This window comes from Capra hircus, chromosome 7 (genome assembly GCF_001704415.2).
Source record: "Capra hircus breed San Clemente chromosome 7, ASM170441v1, whole genome shotgun sequence".
Taxonomy (NCBI): domain Eukaryota; kingdom Metazoa; phylum Chordata; class Mammalia; order Artiodactyla; family Bovidae; genus Capra; species Capra hircus.
Genome location: NC_030814.1, coordinates 104,408,399 through 104,420,974, shown reverse-complemented (window position 1 = coordinate 104,420,974; position 12,576 = coordinate 104,408,399). Strand labels below are relative to the sequence as shown.

At 59.3% G+C, this 12,576-nt stretch overlaps 2 protein-coding genes across 3 annotated transcripts in view; one reads left to right on the top strand and one right to left on the bottom strand.

Annotated features, from left to right (window-relative positions):
- GDF1 (growth differentiation factor 1) lies at positions 32 to 2,386 on the top strand. The gene is made up of 2 exons (XM_018051460.1): positions 32 to 430; positions 1,045 to 2,386. Exons 1-2 carry the CDS (start codon positions 109 to 111, stop codon positions 1,827 to 1,829), a joined length of 1,107 nt encoding a protein of 368 aa, XP_017906949.1. The 5' UTR covers positions 32 to 108; the 3' UTR covers positions 1,830 to 2,386.
- The window catches only part of UPF1 (UPF1, RNA helicase and ATPase), a 33,325-nt gene continuing 22,935 nt past the window's right edge, over positions 2,187 to 12,576 (bottom strand). For both annotated transcript variants that reach the window (XM_018051458.1, XM_018051459.1), the window contains exons 16-24: positions 9,866 to 9,983; positions 9,322 to 9,478; positions 8,990 to 9,132; positions 7,468 to 7,642; positions 6,863 to 6,944; positions 5,416 to 5,577; positions 5,067 to 5,284; positions 4,637 to 4,759; positions 2,187 to 4,051 (exon numbers count right to left, since the gene is read on the bottom strand). In XM_018051458.1, the coding sequence (XP_017906947.1) occupies positions 4,640 to 4,759; positions 5,067 to 5,284; positions 5,416 to 5,577; positions 6,863 to 6,944; positions 7,468 to 7,642; positions 8,990 to 9,132; positions 9,322 to 9,478; positions 9,866 to 9,983 (1,175 nt within the window). In that variant the 3' untranslated portion in view covers positions 2,187 to 4,051; positions 4,637 to 4,639. The remainder of the gene's footprint in view (positions 4,052 to 4,636; positions 4,760 to 5,066; positions 5,285 to 5,415; positions 5,578 to 6,862; positions 6,945 to 7,467; positions 7,643 to 8,989; positions 9,133 to 9,321; positions 9,479 to 9,865; positions 9,984 to 12,576) is intronic.

The following is a 12,576-nucleotide window of genomic DNA, read 5'->3' as shown; positions in this document are numbered from 1 at the left end:
CCCTGACCCAGCCCAGATCTCTCCAGGGACCCCGGTCCCGCCCCCAGCCCACAGGTCAGGGAGCCCGACAGGCCCTGAGCACTCGCCCGGCCGCTGCCTGTGAGGAAGATGCCACCTCTGTGCCGCCGTCCGGGCCGCCAAGTCCTCCTCCTACTGGCCCTGCTATTGCCCTCATCACCCCCGGCCTGCGCTCCCGCGCCCCCGGGCCCCGCCGCCGCCCTGCTCCAGGCTCTCGGATTGCCCGACGTGCCCCGGGGCGCCCCCAAATCCCGGCCCGTACCCCCTGTCATGTGGCGCCTGTTCCGCCGCCGGGACCACCAGGAGGCCAGGGCGGACCCGCGGAGGATGTCCCCGAGGGCGACCTTGCGGCCGTGCCACGTGGAGGAGCTGGGGGTCGCCGGAAACATCGTGCGCCACGTCCTGGACAGCGGTGAGTGGGGTCTGCGCTGGCGGCGTGGGTCTGGGAGGCCGAAGAGCCCTGAGGATCCCCACCCATCCCGTCCAGCCCGCAAGCAACCTGGGCTTCAGTACTCCATGCGGTCCTGCGCGTGGACACCTGTGGAGACAGGGGATGGGGGACAGCGAAGGGAGCGGTCCGAAAGCCAGGCTCTTGTACTCCGAGCCGGGCCCCCTGGCTTGCAGCTGAAGCCCTGCCCCCACTCCATCACAGCCCCTCTGCCGCTTCACACCACTTGATGCCTTCCTGCTGATGCCACCCCGCCCCAGCATCGGTTCCCCTGGCCCCAGGCGGGCTTTCGTTCATCCCCCACTTGCCGATCTCCCCGCATCCCCGCACGCGGTCCCCTGTCTGCCGAAGTCCCCAGCCGCGGGTTGACCCCAACTGGGTAGGGCCTCTTCCTCGCGAGTGATGCCCTTCCCCCACCCCCTGGCGCTTCACACCACTTGACGCCTTCTAACCGACAGTGCGGCCCCACCTCCGGACGCTCACCTTTCTCTGCAGCCCCCAACCCAGAACCCCCTCGTGGGCCAGCCAGCACCGAGAGGGGACCCAGCGCCAGCCAAGCCCTCTCCCTTTCTTCCCAGGAGCGGCCGCCCGCTCCCCGGAACCCGCCTCAGCCGCAGGGCAGTGCCCTGAGTGGACCGTCGTCTTCGACCTGTCGGCCGTGGAACCAGCCGAGCGCCCGAGCCAGGCCCGCCTGGAGGTGCGCTTCGCGGCTGCGGAGGCGACAGCGGGGACGACCGGCGGCTGGGAACTGAGTGTGGCGCCGGCGGGAGCAGGCCTCGGGCGGGTGGGGCTCCGTCAGGTGGTGCCCACCCTGGGACAGCCGGTGCGTGCTGAGCTGCTGGGCTCCATCTGGGCCCGCAACGCCTCGGCGCCCCGCAGCCTCCGCCTGACGCTGGCGCTGCGTCACCGGACCCTCGCGGCCTGCGCGCGCCTGGCCGAGGCCTCGCTGCTGCTGGTGACCCTCGACCAGCGCCTGTGCCACTCCCTGGCCCGGCCGCGGCGCGAGGCCGAGCCGCCAGTGGGTGGTGGCTCCGGGGACTCGTGTCGCGCACGGCGGCTCTACGTGAGCTTCCGCGAGGTGGGCTGGCACCGCTGGGTCATCGCGCCTCGCGGCTTCCTGGCCAACTACTGCCAGGGCAAGTGCGCTCTGCCCGCGGTGCTGTCTGAAGCTGGCGGGGCTCCCGCGCTGAACCACGCGGTGCTGCGCACGCTCATGCACGCGGCCGCCCCCGGCGCCGCCGGCCTGCCCTGCTGCGTGCCCGCGCGCCTGTCGCCCATCTCCGTGCTCTTCTTCGATAACAGCGACAACGTGGTGCTGCGGCGCTACGAAGACATGGCGGTGGACGAGTGCGGCTGTCGCTGAGGGGCGGGCGGGGCGGGGGGACAAGCAATAAACACTCCGTGGTCCGCGCAGCTGTCCCCACTGGTCTTGTTACGTGGCCCCGGGGGGTGGGGGGCTGGCAGCCATTGACCATCACCGTTGACCACGAGGGTAATAGGTGGGGGTTCCCAACAGTGCTGCCACGGGAGAAACCGTCCCAGAGCCCAACATCTAACGTGCCTGAAACCTAGGAACCACCCGGCCCAGGCCCTTTTCAAGCCCTGTCTCAGCTTTGTCATCAAGGTGGCTCTGAACCCCACATCCTCAACTAGCCAGACTCCCCCCTCCTCCCCCGGCAAGTGCTCTGCCACACACCCCTGCAGTTATCCAGCCCCAGTGTGAAAGCAAGAGATGTTTATTAAGATTTTATTGGTGACAAAAGAGCTTAAAACAAATTGACCAAAAACCGAAAGTTACATTGCCTTGGTACAGATGTTTTTCTAATTTGGGGAACTTATAGTGACTGCTGCTAAGGTGGAGAAAAAAGCAAACAGCACAAAGCAGAGGCAAAGCATTCCCAGGAACAGAACAGGGTGGTGGGTGTGTCACCCACGGGACGGCACACGAGGGGTCACAGCAGAAACCTATCCAAACTATGCAGCTACCAAAAGAAGCGGGGGGCCGAAGGCCCTGCAGCGAAGGTGATAGACAAGAGGCCTGCCAGAGGTGGCAGCCCGTGCCCCGCCCTCCTGAGTGCCAGAGGAAGGGGGCCTGCGTCCCCTCTCTCCCGTGTGCCAGCTGGAGGCTGTGGGATAAGGCACACTGGGAGGGGGATGGTGGGGTCAGGGGCACCAGGGCCCGGACAGGCAGGGTTAGGGCTAGATGGTCCCCAACCAGGGCCGGCCGAGGCGGCTAATACCCCACCATGTGCGAAGAGCTGGGCGTCGGGGGGCCTCGGGCAGCAACAGTAACTTCGAGTTGCAGTTCAGACCCAGGCAGAGGCCCCGTGTAACACCTGATGTGACCAATTCTTTCACGCCCTTTAGCACAAATTCAACTTATTTTGGAAACTTACTGTCTCCCTCCCACAAATGACCCCACCTCATCAAAGCTGTGCCTGTGTGTAGAGCGGCTCCAAACTAGTGGGGCAGGTGGGGAACAAGGTGGAGGTGGGGGGGGCGTTCAGTGACTCCAACTGGCCTCAGGGGTGGTGGGGGCCTCCCTGGGGACAGGGACGGGTCCTCCTGACTGCTGCCTTTCACCAAATCCTCAGGAAAGACCCTGGGGAAGCAGCAGCTGGCCAGGGAACAGCCACCTTCTAGCCTTCTGACCTCATGGCCAGTCCGGCCTGAAGCCCCTCCTGTGGGGCCAAGTCCACAGCGCACGGGAGGCGCTCTGCTTCTTGGGAGTCCAGCGGAGCCTCGGAGCTGCCTGCCCGGCCCAGGACTGTGCTCCCTCACTGCCCTGATGCGCTGGGAGAAGCTGCTGGAAGCTAAAAACTGAAAACAATCCTCGTCCCATCGCAGGCGTTGATTCTAATCTTGAGTTGTGTTGGCATGTTTAAACTTCGTTTCTGGAAGCTTCTCGCATCTCCCAGGCCCACCACTAAGATTTGAGAGACAAACTCAGCAAAGTATATTTTTCAGTACTCCTTAGAAAGAATTTTTAAAAAACAAACAGAAAAACACAAACCACCATATTTTCTTGAAATGAAAACCCTCCTAGAACGCAGGCAGCATGAGCGCGGCGGTATCAGAGCCGGTGTGGACAGAACCCACTCTCTGCGGGGCTCTCCCGGCATGGCCACCACTGCAAGCAGCCTGCTCAGCACAGAAACGCCAAGTTTTTTCCTGCTAAAACGTAGTCCCCTTTCAATAAAAGAGAAAAGTAAAGAAAGAACAGAGGAAAGGGCTACTCTGAGATGAGGGTCTTCCTCCCTCCGCCCTGGTCGCAGACCCAGGTGTGGATACGGCGGGCGAGCTGGGCTCCTCGCGAGCGGGGCTGGCGGGGCTCGCTGGCGGCGGTCCTCCGCGGCCGCCCCACCTCCCGCGCTCCCTTCCGGCTCCTTGCCGCCACGTGCCAGCAGTGGGCGCTCGCTCTGTCTCGGGCTCCTCTCTCCCTCGGGTGCTCCTCTCCCTCCTGTTGCTCACAGTGGTGCTTCAGTTTTAGCAGTGGAAAACAGGTATCCATTTATTTTTATTTTTTATTACCCAGAATAAGATGCTGATGGACTAAGCCACATAGCTTAGCTCTTCCGCTGCCACCTGTCAGGGAGAGAGGGAGGGCAAGAGGCTTTAGAACAGGTGGGAGCCAGGGCAGCTCGCAGACATGGCCTGGAAGGCTCCCCCATTCCAGTGGCCAGCTGGGAGCCCAGACCACTGACTTCCCACCCAGAGAGAAGGTGGCTGAGAGTCATGGCTGCGGGGCCTGTGCAATCAACAGCCCCGCCCCTGCTCCCAGCATCACCAGCTCCCGCAGCCCCTGGTCACTGGCGGGTGGGGCAGGCCCAAGGCCTTCTAACTCCACTCTGGCCTTGTTATGGGCAGACAACCAGGACACGGGGCCCTCGAGGGACCGAGACGCACACCCAGAGGTGCCGCAGGCACCCAGGGGCTGGGCCCTCTCCACCCTCGTGACCAGCCTTGTCAGGGTGAGGGGACCCTCTGCCTCCTGGCTGCCCACCAGAAGCAGCACTAAGACCCTCTGGAGAAGCCTGTGGCAGAGGAGCGCGCATGCATCTCCCATCCCCTGCAGCTGAGCAGAGGCACCGGGACCCAGAGTGACAGGCGACAGGGTGGGCGGGCCCCTGGAGGACTCGAGACCCACACCTCCTCCAGAGGCCAGCTTGCCTTCTAGTACTGGGACAGCCCCGTCACTCCACCGTGCTGGTACGCCCGCTCGCCCTGGTATGTGGAGTCTTGCGACAGCGCCACGTCGATCTGTGACTTAAACTCATCCCCAAGGTAACTGTCCTGCGAGACAAGGTTGGAGAGAGCCGCACTGAGTCGAGGAAGCGCGTTCATCCTCCCGGCCGTGAGAACCTGCTGTGTCCAAGCCGCCACTAGCCCCAAGGAACTATCTGGAAACTTACCTCGAAGCCCAAGCGGCAGGAAACCCACACTGGTTACCTCACCACTGGAGATGTGCTACCCAGGACTGCGTGTGGAGTGTTCTAGACCCACAGTCCCAACGCGGAGGTCGTTAGGGGAGAGTGGCTCCCTGGGCGGCTCTGACCCCTGCGGGTGTGCGCTGCTTCAAGCTCATGTGGCCAGGGCTCACCTGGGACAGCTCAGGCTGGGAGAGGCCGGGCTGGCTCATCTGGGAGGGCTGGCTCATGGAGATGTAGCCTTGGGTCAGGGCGCCCTGGGAGAAGGGCTGGGACGCCACATCCTGGCTGGCCTGGCTGTTGGGGAGGTTCGTCTGACTGGGCCCAGGAAGCCCAAAGCGGTTCTTCTGGCGCCCCCCACGACCAGTCTTGCCTTTTGGGGTGCCGCGGCCTGAAAGACAGCAGTCCAGGGTTCCCTGAAAGAGGTTCTGAGCCTCACAGACAAGCACGCCTGCTCGACCCTACGGTGTGACCCTAGCCCAGGCCAAACCGGCTTCCCACGGGATCCCGCTCAGCGCTCACCTGCGGCTGGCCCGTTAGCTTGTCCAAAATACCCCGGTGGTGGCATGGGCGGCATGACCAGGTTGAAGGGAATGGGGATGTTCATGGCAGCCACGTGGCTGGGGCCGGCACTGATCATGCCGATCTGGTCGTGGGTCTGGAAGTACATGTTCGAGGGCCGGCCTGTAAGACACAACATGAACGGCACGCGTCACACTGCATCCAAGCGAGTCCACTGCCCGCTGCTCTGCCCAAAGCGGGAACGTCTGTCTTGTCCTCTCACTGCTGTCTGTCCCAGCGTCTCCTGGTGTGCTCTGACAGCAAAGTCACCTGATACAGAGTCTTCCAACACATCCTCCCCACCCCCAACAGCCTCCTGGGGCTGGTGTCTGGGAGTGAACTTTTTCTCCTGGGGGATTCTGGGAACCACTGGCCTATCAGGGATATGAAAACGGAAACCATGCTGCGTTTCTGATGTCTTTAAACAGCCCTTTTTACTGCAAATGTTGTATTACATGGTACCACTGCCACCCTGCCACCCCTAAGAAAAAGCCTAAGCTTGATACACCAGTGGATCTCACTGAAGACAAAAGCCCCCAGGGCAACCTGTGGTCAAGGAAGATCCACGGGGGCCTCAGGGATGAAGGATGGACCCAGGACACCCTCAGCTACACAGGGACGCATCAGATATGGTGACAAGATCTGTTGTTATTTAAGAACACAACCCCCAGTCTGAGCCTAACGACCAGAAGAACACTGCGGCAGGGAAAGGGTCTCAACGATTTCCTATGGAAGAGGGGCAGCCGGGGTCCACCTGCCCTGGAGGGGAATGGCAAGCATGCGGGAGGCCAAAGGCAGCTGCGAGATGTGGGCAGGTGGCAGAGAGTACATGGGCGAGGCGCTGGCCCTCCACGACAGCTGGCTCGGGGAAGGGTCCCAGGAGGCAGGGACCTGTGGGATGAATGGGGACCTGCGACAGACTGCCGCCTAAGGCCGGAGGAGTCCCAGGCAGCAGGGCCAGGCTCGGCCTTAGCACACAGTACACAAAAGCCTCACCCAGCTAGAGAGGCGGTGCGCCCAACCCTGAGGTCTGACAGACGGAGCTGAAGTTCAGGGAAAGCAGCAAAACCTGAGACGAGGCTGCAGGTGTGACCCTCCCAACGGAGGAGAGCAAAGGGCAGGCAGGGTGGGGTGAGGGCGTAGAAGCAAACTGACCGAGCTACAAGATTTGCTGAGACACCACTGCGTACGCAGAGCTGTATTATTTTAAAAACATCTGTCATTTGAGAAATTGCCCAAGACCAATTATTTGATTTCAAACAAGCGAAGCTGAGAAAGCTCTCTCACTGTCAGGCAGGTTTCTGCGGACAGAGGCATGAGAGGTCACTCAGGAGTGACAGGGCTGGAAGGTGTGGGCGTGGGAACAGTCAACAAGTGCGGGGCCAGGCGGTCCCCCACAGAGACTCACCCTGGCTGCTCCGGTCGTAGACCGACCCTGGGATGATGGCCTCCCGGGCATCATACATGGCTGTCGTCATGAAGCGGGCTCCCTGCAGAGGGTTTAGGTCAGTGAGGAATTTATCATGCTGACAGGAGGAGGAACTTTCCAAACACCTGGTGGCCTGGGAGGTGGCCAAGCTGTACACACAGATGACAACCCAGAGGCTGGCCACTCGCGTGCTCCGGGCTTCGTCCACCTTTCCGCGCCTGACCCAGCCTTTGATGCCCAACAGCTCAGGCAGCACCCACTCCTTAAGCCCCAGAGCACCATGGGTTTACCAAGCTCCCAGCTGCTTGGGTCTGACTGCGAGCGGCTGGGTGCCAGCTGTGACGCAGTGTTCCACAAGGGCCAAGAAGAGAGAAGCCTCAGAGCGCCCGAGACACCTGGCGTGGGAGCTCTGCGGGGACAGGCTAGCACGCACCGCTCCTCTTCACACACTGACACTCTCAGCCCACCCCCAGCTCGTACTCGTCCCAAGTCCCACGTGCCGTCACTCGCGGCCACAGGCCCAGAACACCGGCCCGGGAGCAGGGGTTCCCAGCAGGCTCTCCCTGCCCGTGGCAGGCGCTCACCGGGTTGATGGTGTTGACCAGCTTCCTGGGCTTGCTGAACTGCATGAGGCTCTCCCGCAGGTTGTTCAGGGGTCCCTCCACCAGCACCTTCTGCTCCTTGTAGTAGTTCAGCAGGTGGTTCCACAACGGCTGCTTGGACAGGGCCTTCGGGTTACCCACGATAATGACCCCATATCTGCAAGAGATAGGCACCAAGAGTTTAGTCAAAGCTATGGCTTTCCAGTAGTCATGAATGGATGTGAGAACTGGACCATAAAGAAGGCTAAGCGCCAAAGATTTGATGCTTTTGAACTGCGGTGTTGGAGAAGACTCTTAAAAGTCCCTTGGACTACAAGGAGATCGAAACAGTCAATCCTAAAGGAAATCGACCACGAATATTCATTGGAAGGACTGATGCTAAAGCTCCAATACTTTGGCTACCTGATGCAAAGAACTGACTCATTTGAAAAGACCCTGATGCTGGGAAAGATTGAAGGCAGGAGAAGAAGGGATGACAGAAGATGAGATGGTTGGATGGCATCACCGACTCGATGGACATGAGTTTGAGCAAGCTCTGGGAGTTGGTGATGGACAGGGAAGCCTGGCGTGCTGCAGTCCACGGGGTCGCAAAAAGTCGGACATGACTGAGAGACTGAACTGAAAGTACAAGGTGCCCAGGCAGCTCCCCTGGCACCCTGCCCACCATGCCCCTGTCTTCTCAGCGCACAGGAGCATTGAGAGCCACCCTCAACCTCCCTGCCTAGACGCCTGGCCTGCCTATGCAGCGCCCTCTGGGAATGCTGGGGATGGTTGGGTAACTGCAAACTGGGGTGACTTTCACTGGAGCCCATCCTGTAAGCTGCCAACCCTGCACATGGGTTTGAGGGCAGGTTTCTGTTGAGCCCAGATGTCAAAACATCTCTGTGGGAAAATGAACTCAGAGACGAGTCTCCTCATTTGCAGACCTGAGTCAGCCTCCTGGGCAACTAAGTCACACATGGCAGGGGCAGACTCCACAGCTGCCTCAGGCATTCTGATGGGCTGGGCACTTGATGCCCAAGCCAAGCTTCTGGGGGAAAGCTTACATTCATCAGCTGTTTCGGGGCTCCCCGCCTATGCTGGCTACCAAATGAAAAGCAAGGTGCCCTCAGTGGGGAGGGAACCAACATGTGAATGTGAGTCCTGCTTGCAGCTGGTACAAGGGTGGCTGCTATCTGGTTTCATGTGGGGGTGACATGGGGTCCACCTGATTCTCTGGGTCCCTCACTATTTCGAAAGTTATATTCCAGAGCTGAACAAGGCAATTGGACAGAAAGCCACCAGGACACAGAAACAAAGACCACTCACGGGCGAGAGGTCCTCTCCAGACTGCTGCTGGGAGCCCTCTGCCGCGCCCCGTGCCACAGCCCAAGGCGCGGCTGGGGTGTGAGAGCTGACAGGAAGAGAAGCAGGCCGGGAGCAGCTCTCAGGCCAACCCCTCCCAGCACTTTGGAAAGCCTCCTACGCACGAGGGGCCGCCCCTGCAAGATGCAGCTCTCCCTACCGTGCTCTGGTCAAGGCCACGTTGAGGCGCCTGGGGTCATTCAAAAATCCAATGCCTTGGTGCTCATTGGCCCGCACACAGGAGAGGATGATGAAGTCCTTCTCGCGGCCCTGGAACGCGTCCACACTGGCAATCTCCACCTCCTACAGGGGCAGTAAGCACGGTCAGCCAACAGGCTTCCTCTAAGGAGCCCTCAGGCCGCACAAAGTCTATCTAAATGCACCATCGAATCCCACAGATGAGCCTGGGACCTGCAGCCAGCAAGCCCCCCGCTGCCAGGTGGTGGAGGGCAGGGCCTGGGGCGGGGCCTGGCGGAGCAGGCGGGCACGCACCTGGTAGAGCTTGGTGTGCAGGGAGCCGCTGAACTGCATGTACTGCACCAGGTAGGAGCGCTGGCCCTCGTAGGGGGTGATGATGCCGATCTGGTCCGGCTTGGCGCCTGCCTTCAGCAGCTTCGTGGTGATCTTCTCCACGTTTGCAGCCTCCGTCCTAAGAAAGTCAGGCTTTCACTTCCCAGGCTCCATCTCTGGGCTCCTGAGACCCCCCCCCCAGGACTAGAGGCTGTGGAAGGCCCAGGGGCAGCCTCGCCTCCAGTACAACCCTGTGGAGGCCCTGCTTGGCACACCCGTGGCCGGGCAGCCCACCATTTACCAGCTGAGTCAGGAGGGACAGAAAAGACTCACACGGGGGCTCCTAAAGGATCTGCTCAACAGGAAATACACACTGAAAAGATGAGGCTGGACCTACGCTGCTGGTTTGAGAGTGTGAACAGAATGAGCGCAAGGGAACCAGGACAAGGTTCACCACCGCATTACACGAGACCACAGGCGCGCAGTCCCTGAAGCCAGCAGGCACCACGGACAAGTCTCTGCGTACCTGTTCAGGTAGGAGGTGCCCGAGCTGGCAATCTCCTCTTGGCCCTGGGTCACATAGAAGAACATTGGTTTATCCGGTTGGGGCCACTGAAAGTCAAACCCCTTCTTTACACGATCCGCTGGCATCGTGGAGGAGAAAAAAGAAAACACCCTGTTAGAGAAGCAAAGTGCGGCCGGTCTGGGCGCGCTGAGGTGGAGAGCGGAGTGGAGGCCACCCCATCCTGGGCAGAGGCACACGGCAGAGCAGGAAAGGGCAGGCTCCAGCGACTGACCCAGGTCTGTGGGTCCCAGGAGAGGCCATCGGCGGGGGTCCTCTGAGCGAAACTCCCAGCAACACTTAGCACTATACCTGGTACAAAGCTGGCTTACTTGCAGAACAGATCTCACTGTTAGTGTTTTCTGCGGCCTATGCCTGCCCCAGGGTAAAGAAGATATTCTGTCTCCTTTCACAAGGTTTATGATGTACCTTAAGGGACTCATATGCACCCACACCTGGCTTTTAACAATGACACTGTTGACGCCCAACGTCTTGTCTCAAACCAGGGCCTGTGGACAGGCGGGTCTGCCTCTGGACTCTCTCAGGCCCTGCGTGCAGCGTCTCTGGGACTGCAGCTGGACAGTAGCTCGTGACATCCCCAAGTATGAGCTGCCACCATCCTCAAGCTCTTTCATGCTCATCTTAAGTGCTCAGTCCTCTGCAAGTCCTTACGATGCTGAAAATCAGTCTGTCCAATCAGACAGTCCACCCATTCTTTTGGGAATTTCTGACTGGAGTACACCTAATCAGATTAATGTAAGAAAACTGGAATTTTTGCACCAAAATAGACTACCACAGATGAAGGAAGGGCCTGAGCTGTGAGGACACACGGTATGATCCCTTTTATGTCAAGCTGATAATGAGGCAAAGACTCAATGTTTCAAGTGAGGGCAGTGGCTAGAGCGAGCTCGGCGCTGGCAAATGTTTAACCACCTGCCAGGGACAAGGCAAGGGCTAGCCAGTGCCGGCTAATTTCCAGGCTGTAGATACGCCCACACCACCGATGTCGGCCACCCCGGGGCAGGGCGCCAGCACCATCCCAGACAGGGCTCACTGCCAGGCTGCAGGGTGCTGGGGAGGCAGCGTGCAGGTGCAGGTGCTGGTAACAAACATGGTCCCCTAATGAAAACTCACTAAGCCTGGCACTTCTTTACACTCCTCAGAGTTTTTTAAAAAGTTACTTCGGGAGTGCCATGTCCCAGACACTGACGGTCCAGCAGTGAAGCATCGCCAGCAACCTCTACCCTGTGGAGCCGACGCCATGGAGAAGGTGGAGCGAGGCCAGCGGGAGTCTGTGCCAGTGCCGGCGGTGGCTTTCCCAACAAGCTCCTCGTGACCCGGCCTTTCCTAGTCCTGCCACCCACCAGACCAGCAGCACTCCGAGGGTCGGGACTGTATTGCACAGCAGCCGTGTGCCATGGACAGGCACTCACACGTCCCGCCTCAGTCTCCTCATCCACAAAGTGGGCTAAACAAAGCCGGTGTGATGGGCTGCTGGCATTAACAAGACTCTAAACCAGCAGTTCTCAAACGAATGGTGTGCTCAGCATCTCGTTACACTCTGAAAGCGGAGCAGTCCAAACAGCTATTATTTCTGTGCATTACAACTACCGATATTTATTGTATTTTAAACCCCCCAAATTTTAAATAATTAAAAAAATTCATTTAAAGATGACTATATTAACTTAAAAATATTTTTATGGAAAATAGTATTTCACGAAAATATATATAGTGAATTTTACCAACTCACTTCACTCTCCAGCTTACTCGACTCCTGCTCCCAGTCTCCTGGGAGCCCTCACAGCATGTGAGGATAGACAGGCCTCACAAATGCACGTGGTTGGAAAAGGGAAGCATGTTTGTTTTCAAATATCTATTTGGCCGTGCTAGTTCTTAGCTGCAACACTTGAGATCTCTCGTTGTGGCACAGGAACTCTCACTCGCACCGTGTGGGACCTTAGTTCCCTGACCAAGGGCTGGCCCCGGGCCCCTGCACAGTCTCAGCCACTGGGCCACCAGCGGAGTCCCAGGAAGCATCTTTAAGACCCTTCCTGCTGCCGTGGGATTATCTCAGTTCTACCTGGAAACCGGATGGGAGGCTGCCCTGTGGTTCAGGGACGATGGCCTTTCTGCGCTGCCCTGACTTGCGTGGCCTCTGACCCCCAGTGACGTGGAAGCACCTTTGCTACCTGTTGGAATGGGAAGTGCTGCTCACCCTGTCAGGCAGGGCTTCCAAAGGCTGACACCCCTGACAAGTGTCACCACCACGATCTCATCAGAAAGTTTACTCAGCACCTGGAAAACACAGTAAGCTCACCTAGGGGACATGTGTTTTCCAAAACTCTCATTCTGATGTGAAGTCTCATACTTCATCACTGGTGATGAATACTGTGAGTTGTTTTCCTTGAAGCCACAGGCCAGGTTTGATCCCTTTGAAGAAAACGCCTGCTGACTGTCCAGTCTGTGTAACTAGCATGTGAGTCCTTCCTTCAAGCACCTCACACACCTGCCCATCGTCTCGGGAGACGATCCTCTCCCACACAGGATCCCTAGAACGCGCCTCAGGGACCAGTGAACAGAGTACTCCTCGCTTTGAACTCAGGACAGGGCCTGAGTGTGTGGGCCCTGAGTGTGTGTGGCATGGCAATACACAGCAGCCTGGGTGCACCACAGGC

What these genes read in the sequence shown, in the direction of transcription:
- GDF1 (XM_018051460.1), top strand. Translation starts at nt 109, where the DNA reads ATGCCACCTCTGTGCCGCCGTCCGGGCCGCCAAGTCCTCCTCCTACTG. An exon ending in GCGCCACGTCCTGGACAGCG is followed by an intron (nt 431 to 1,044) that starts GTGAGTGGGGTC and finishes CTTTCTTCCCAG; the next exon opens with GAGCGGCCGCCCGCTCCCCG.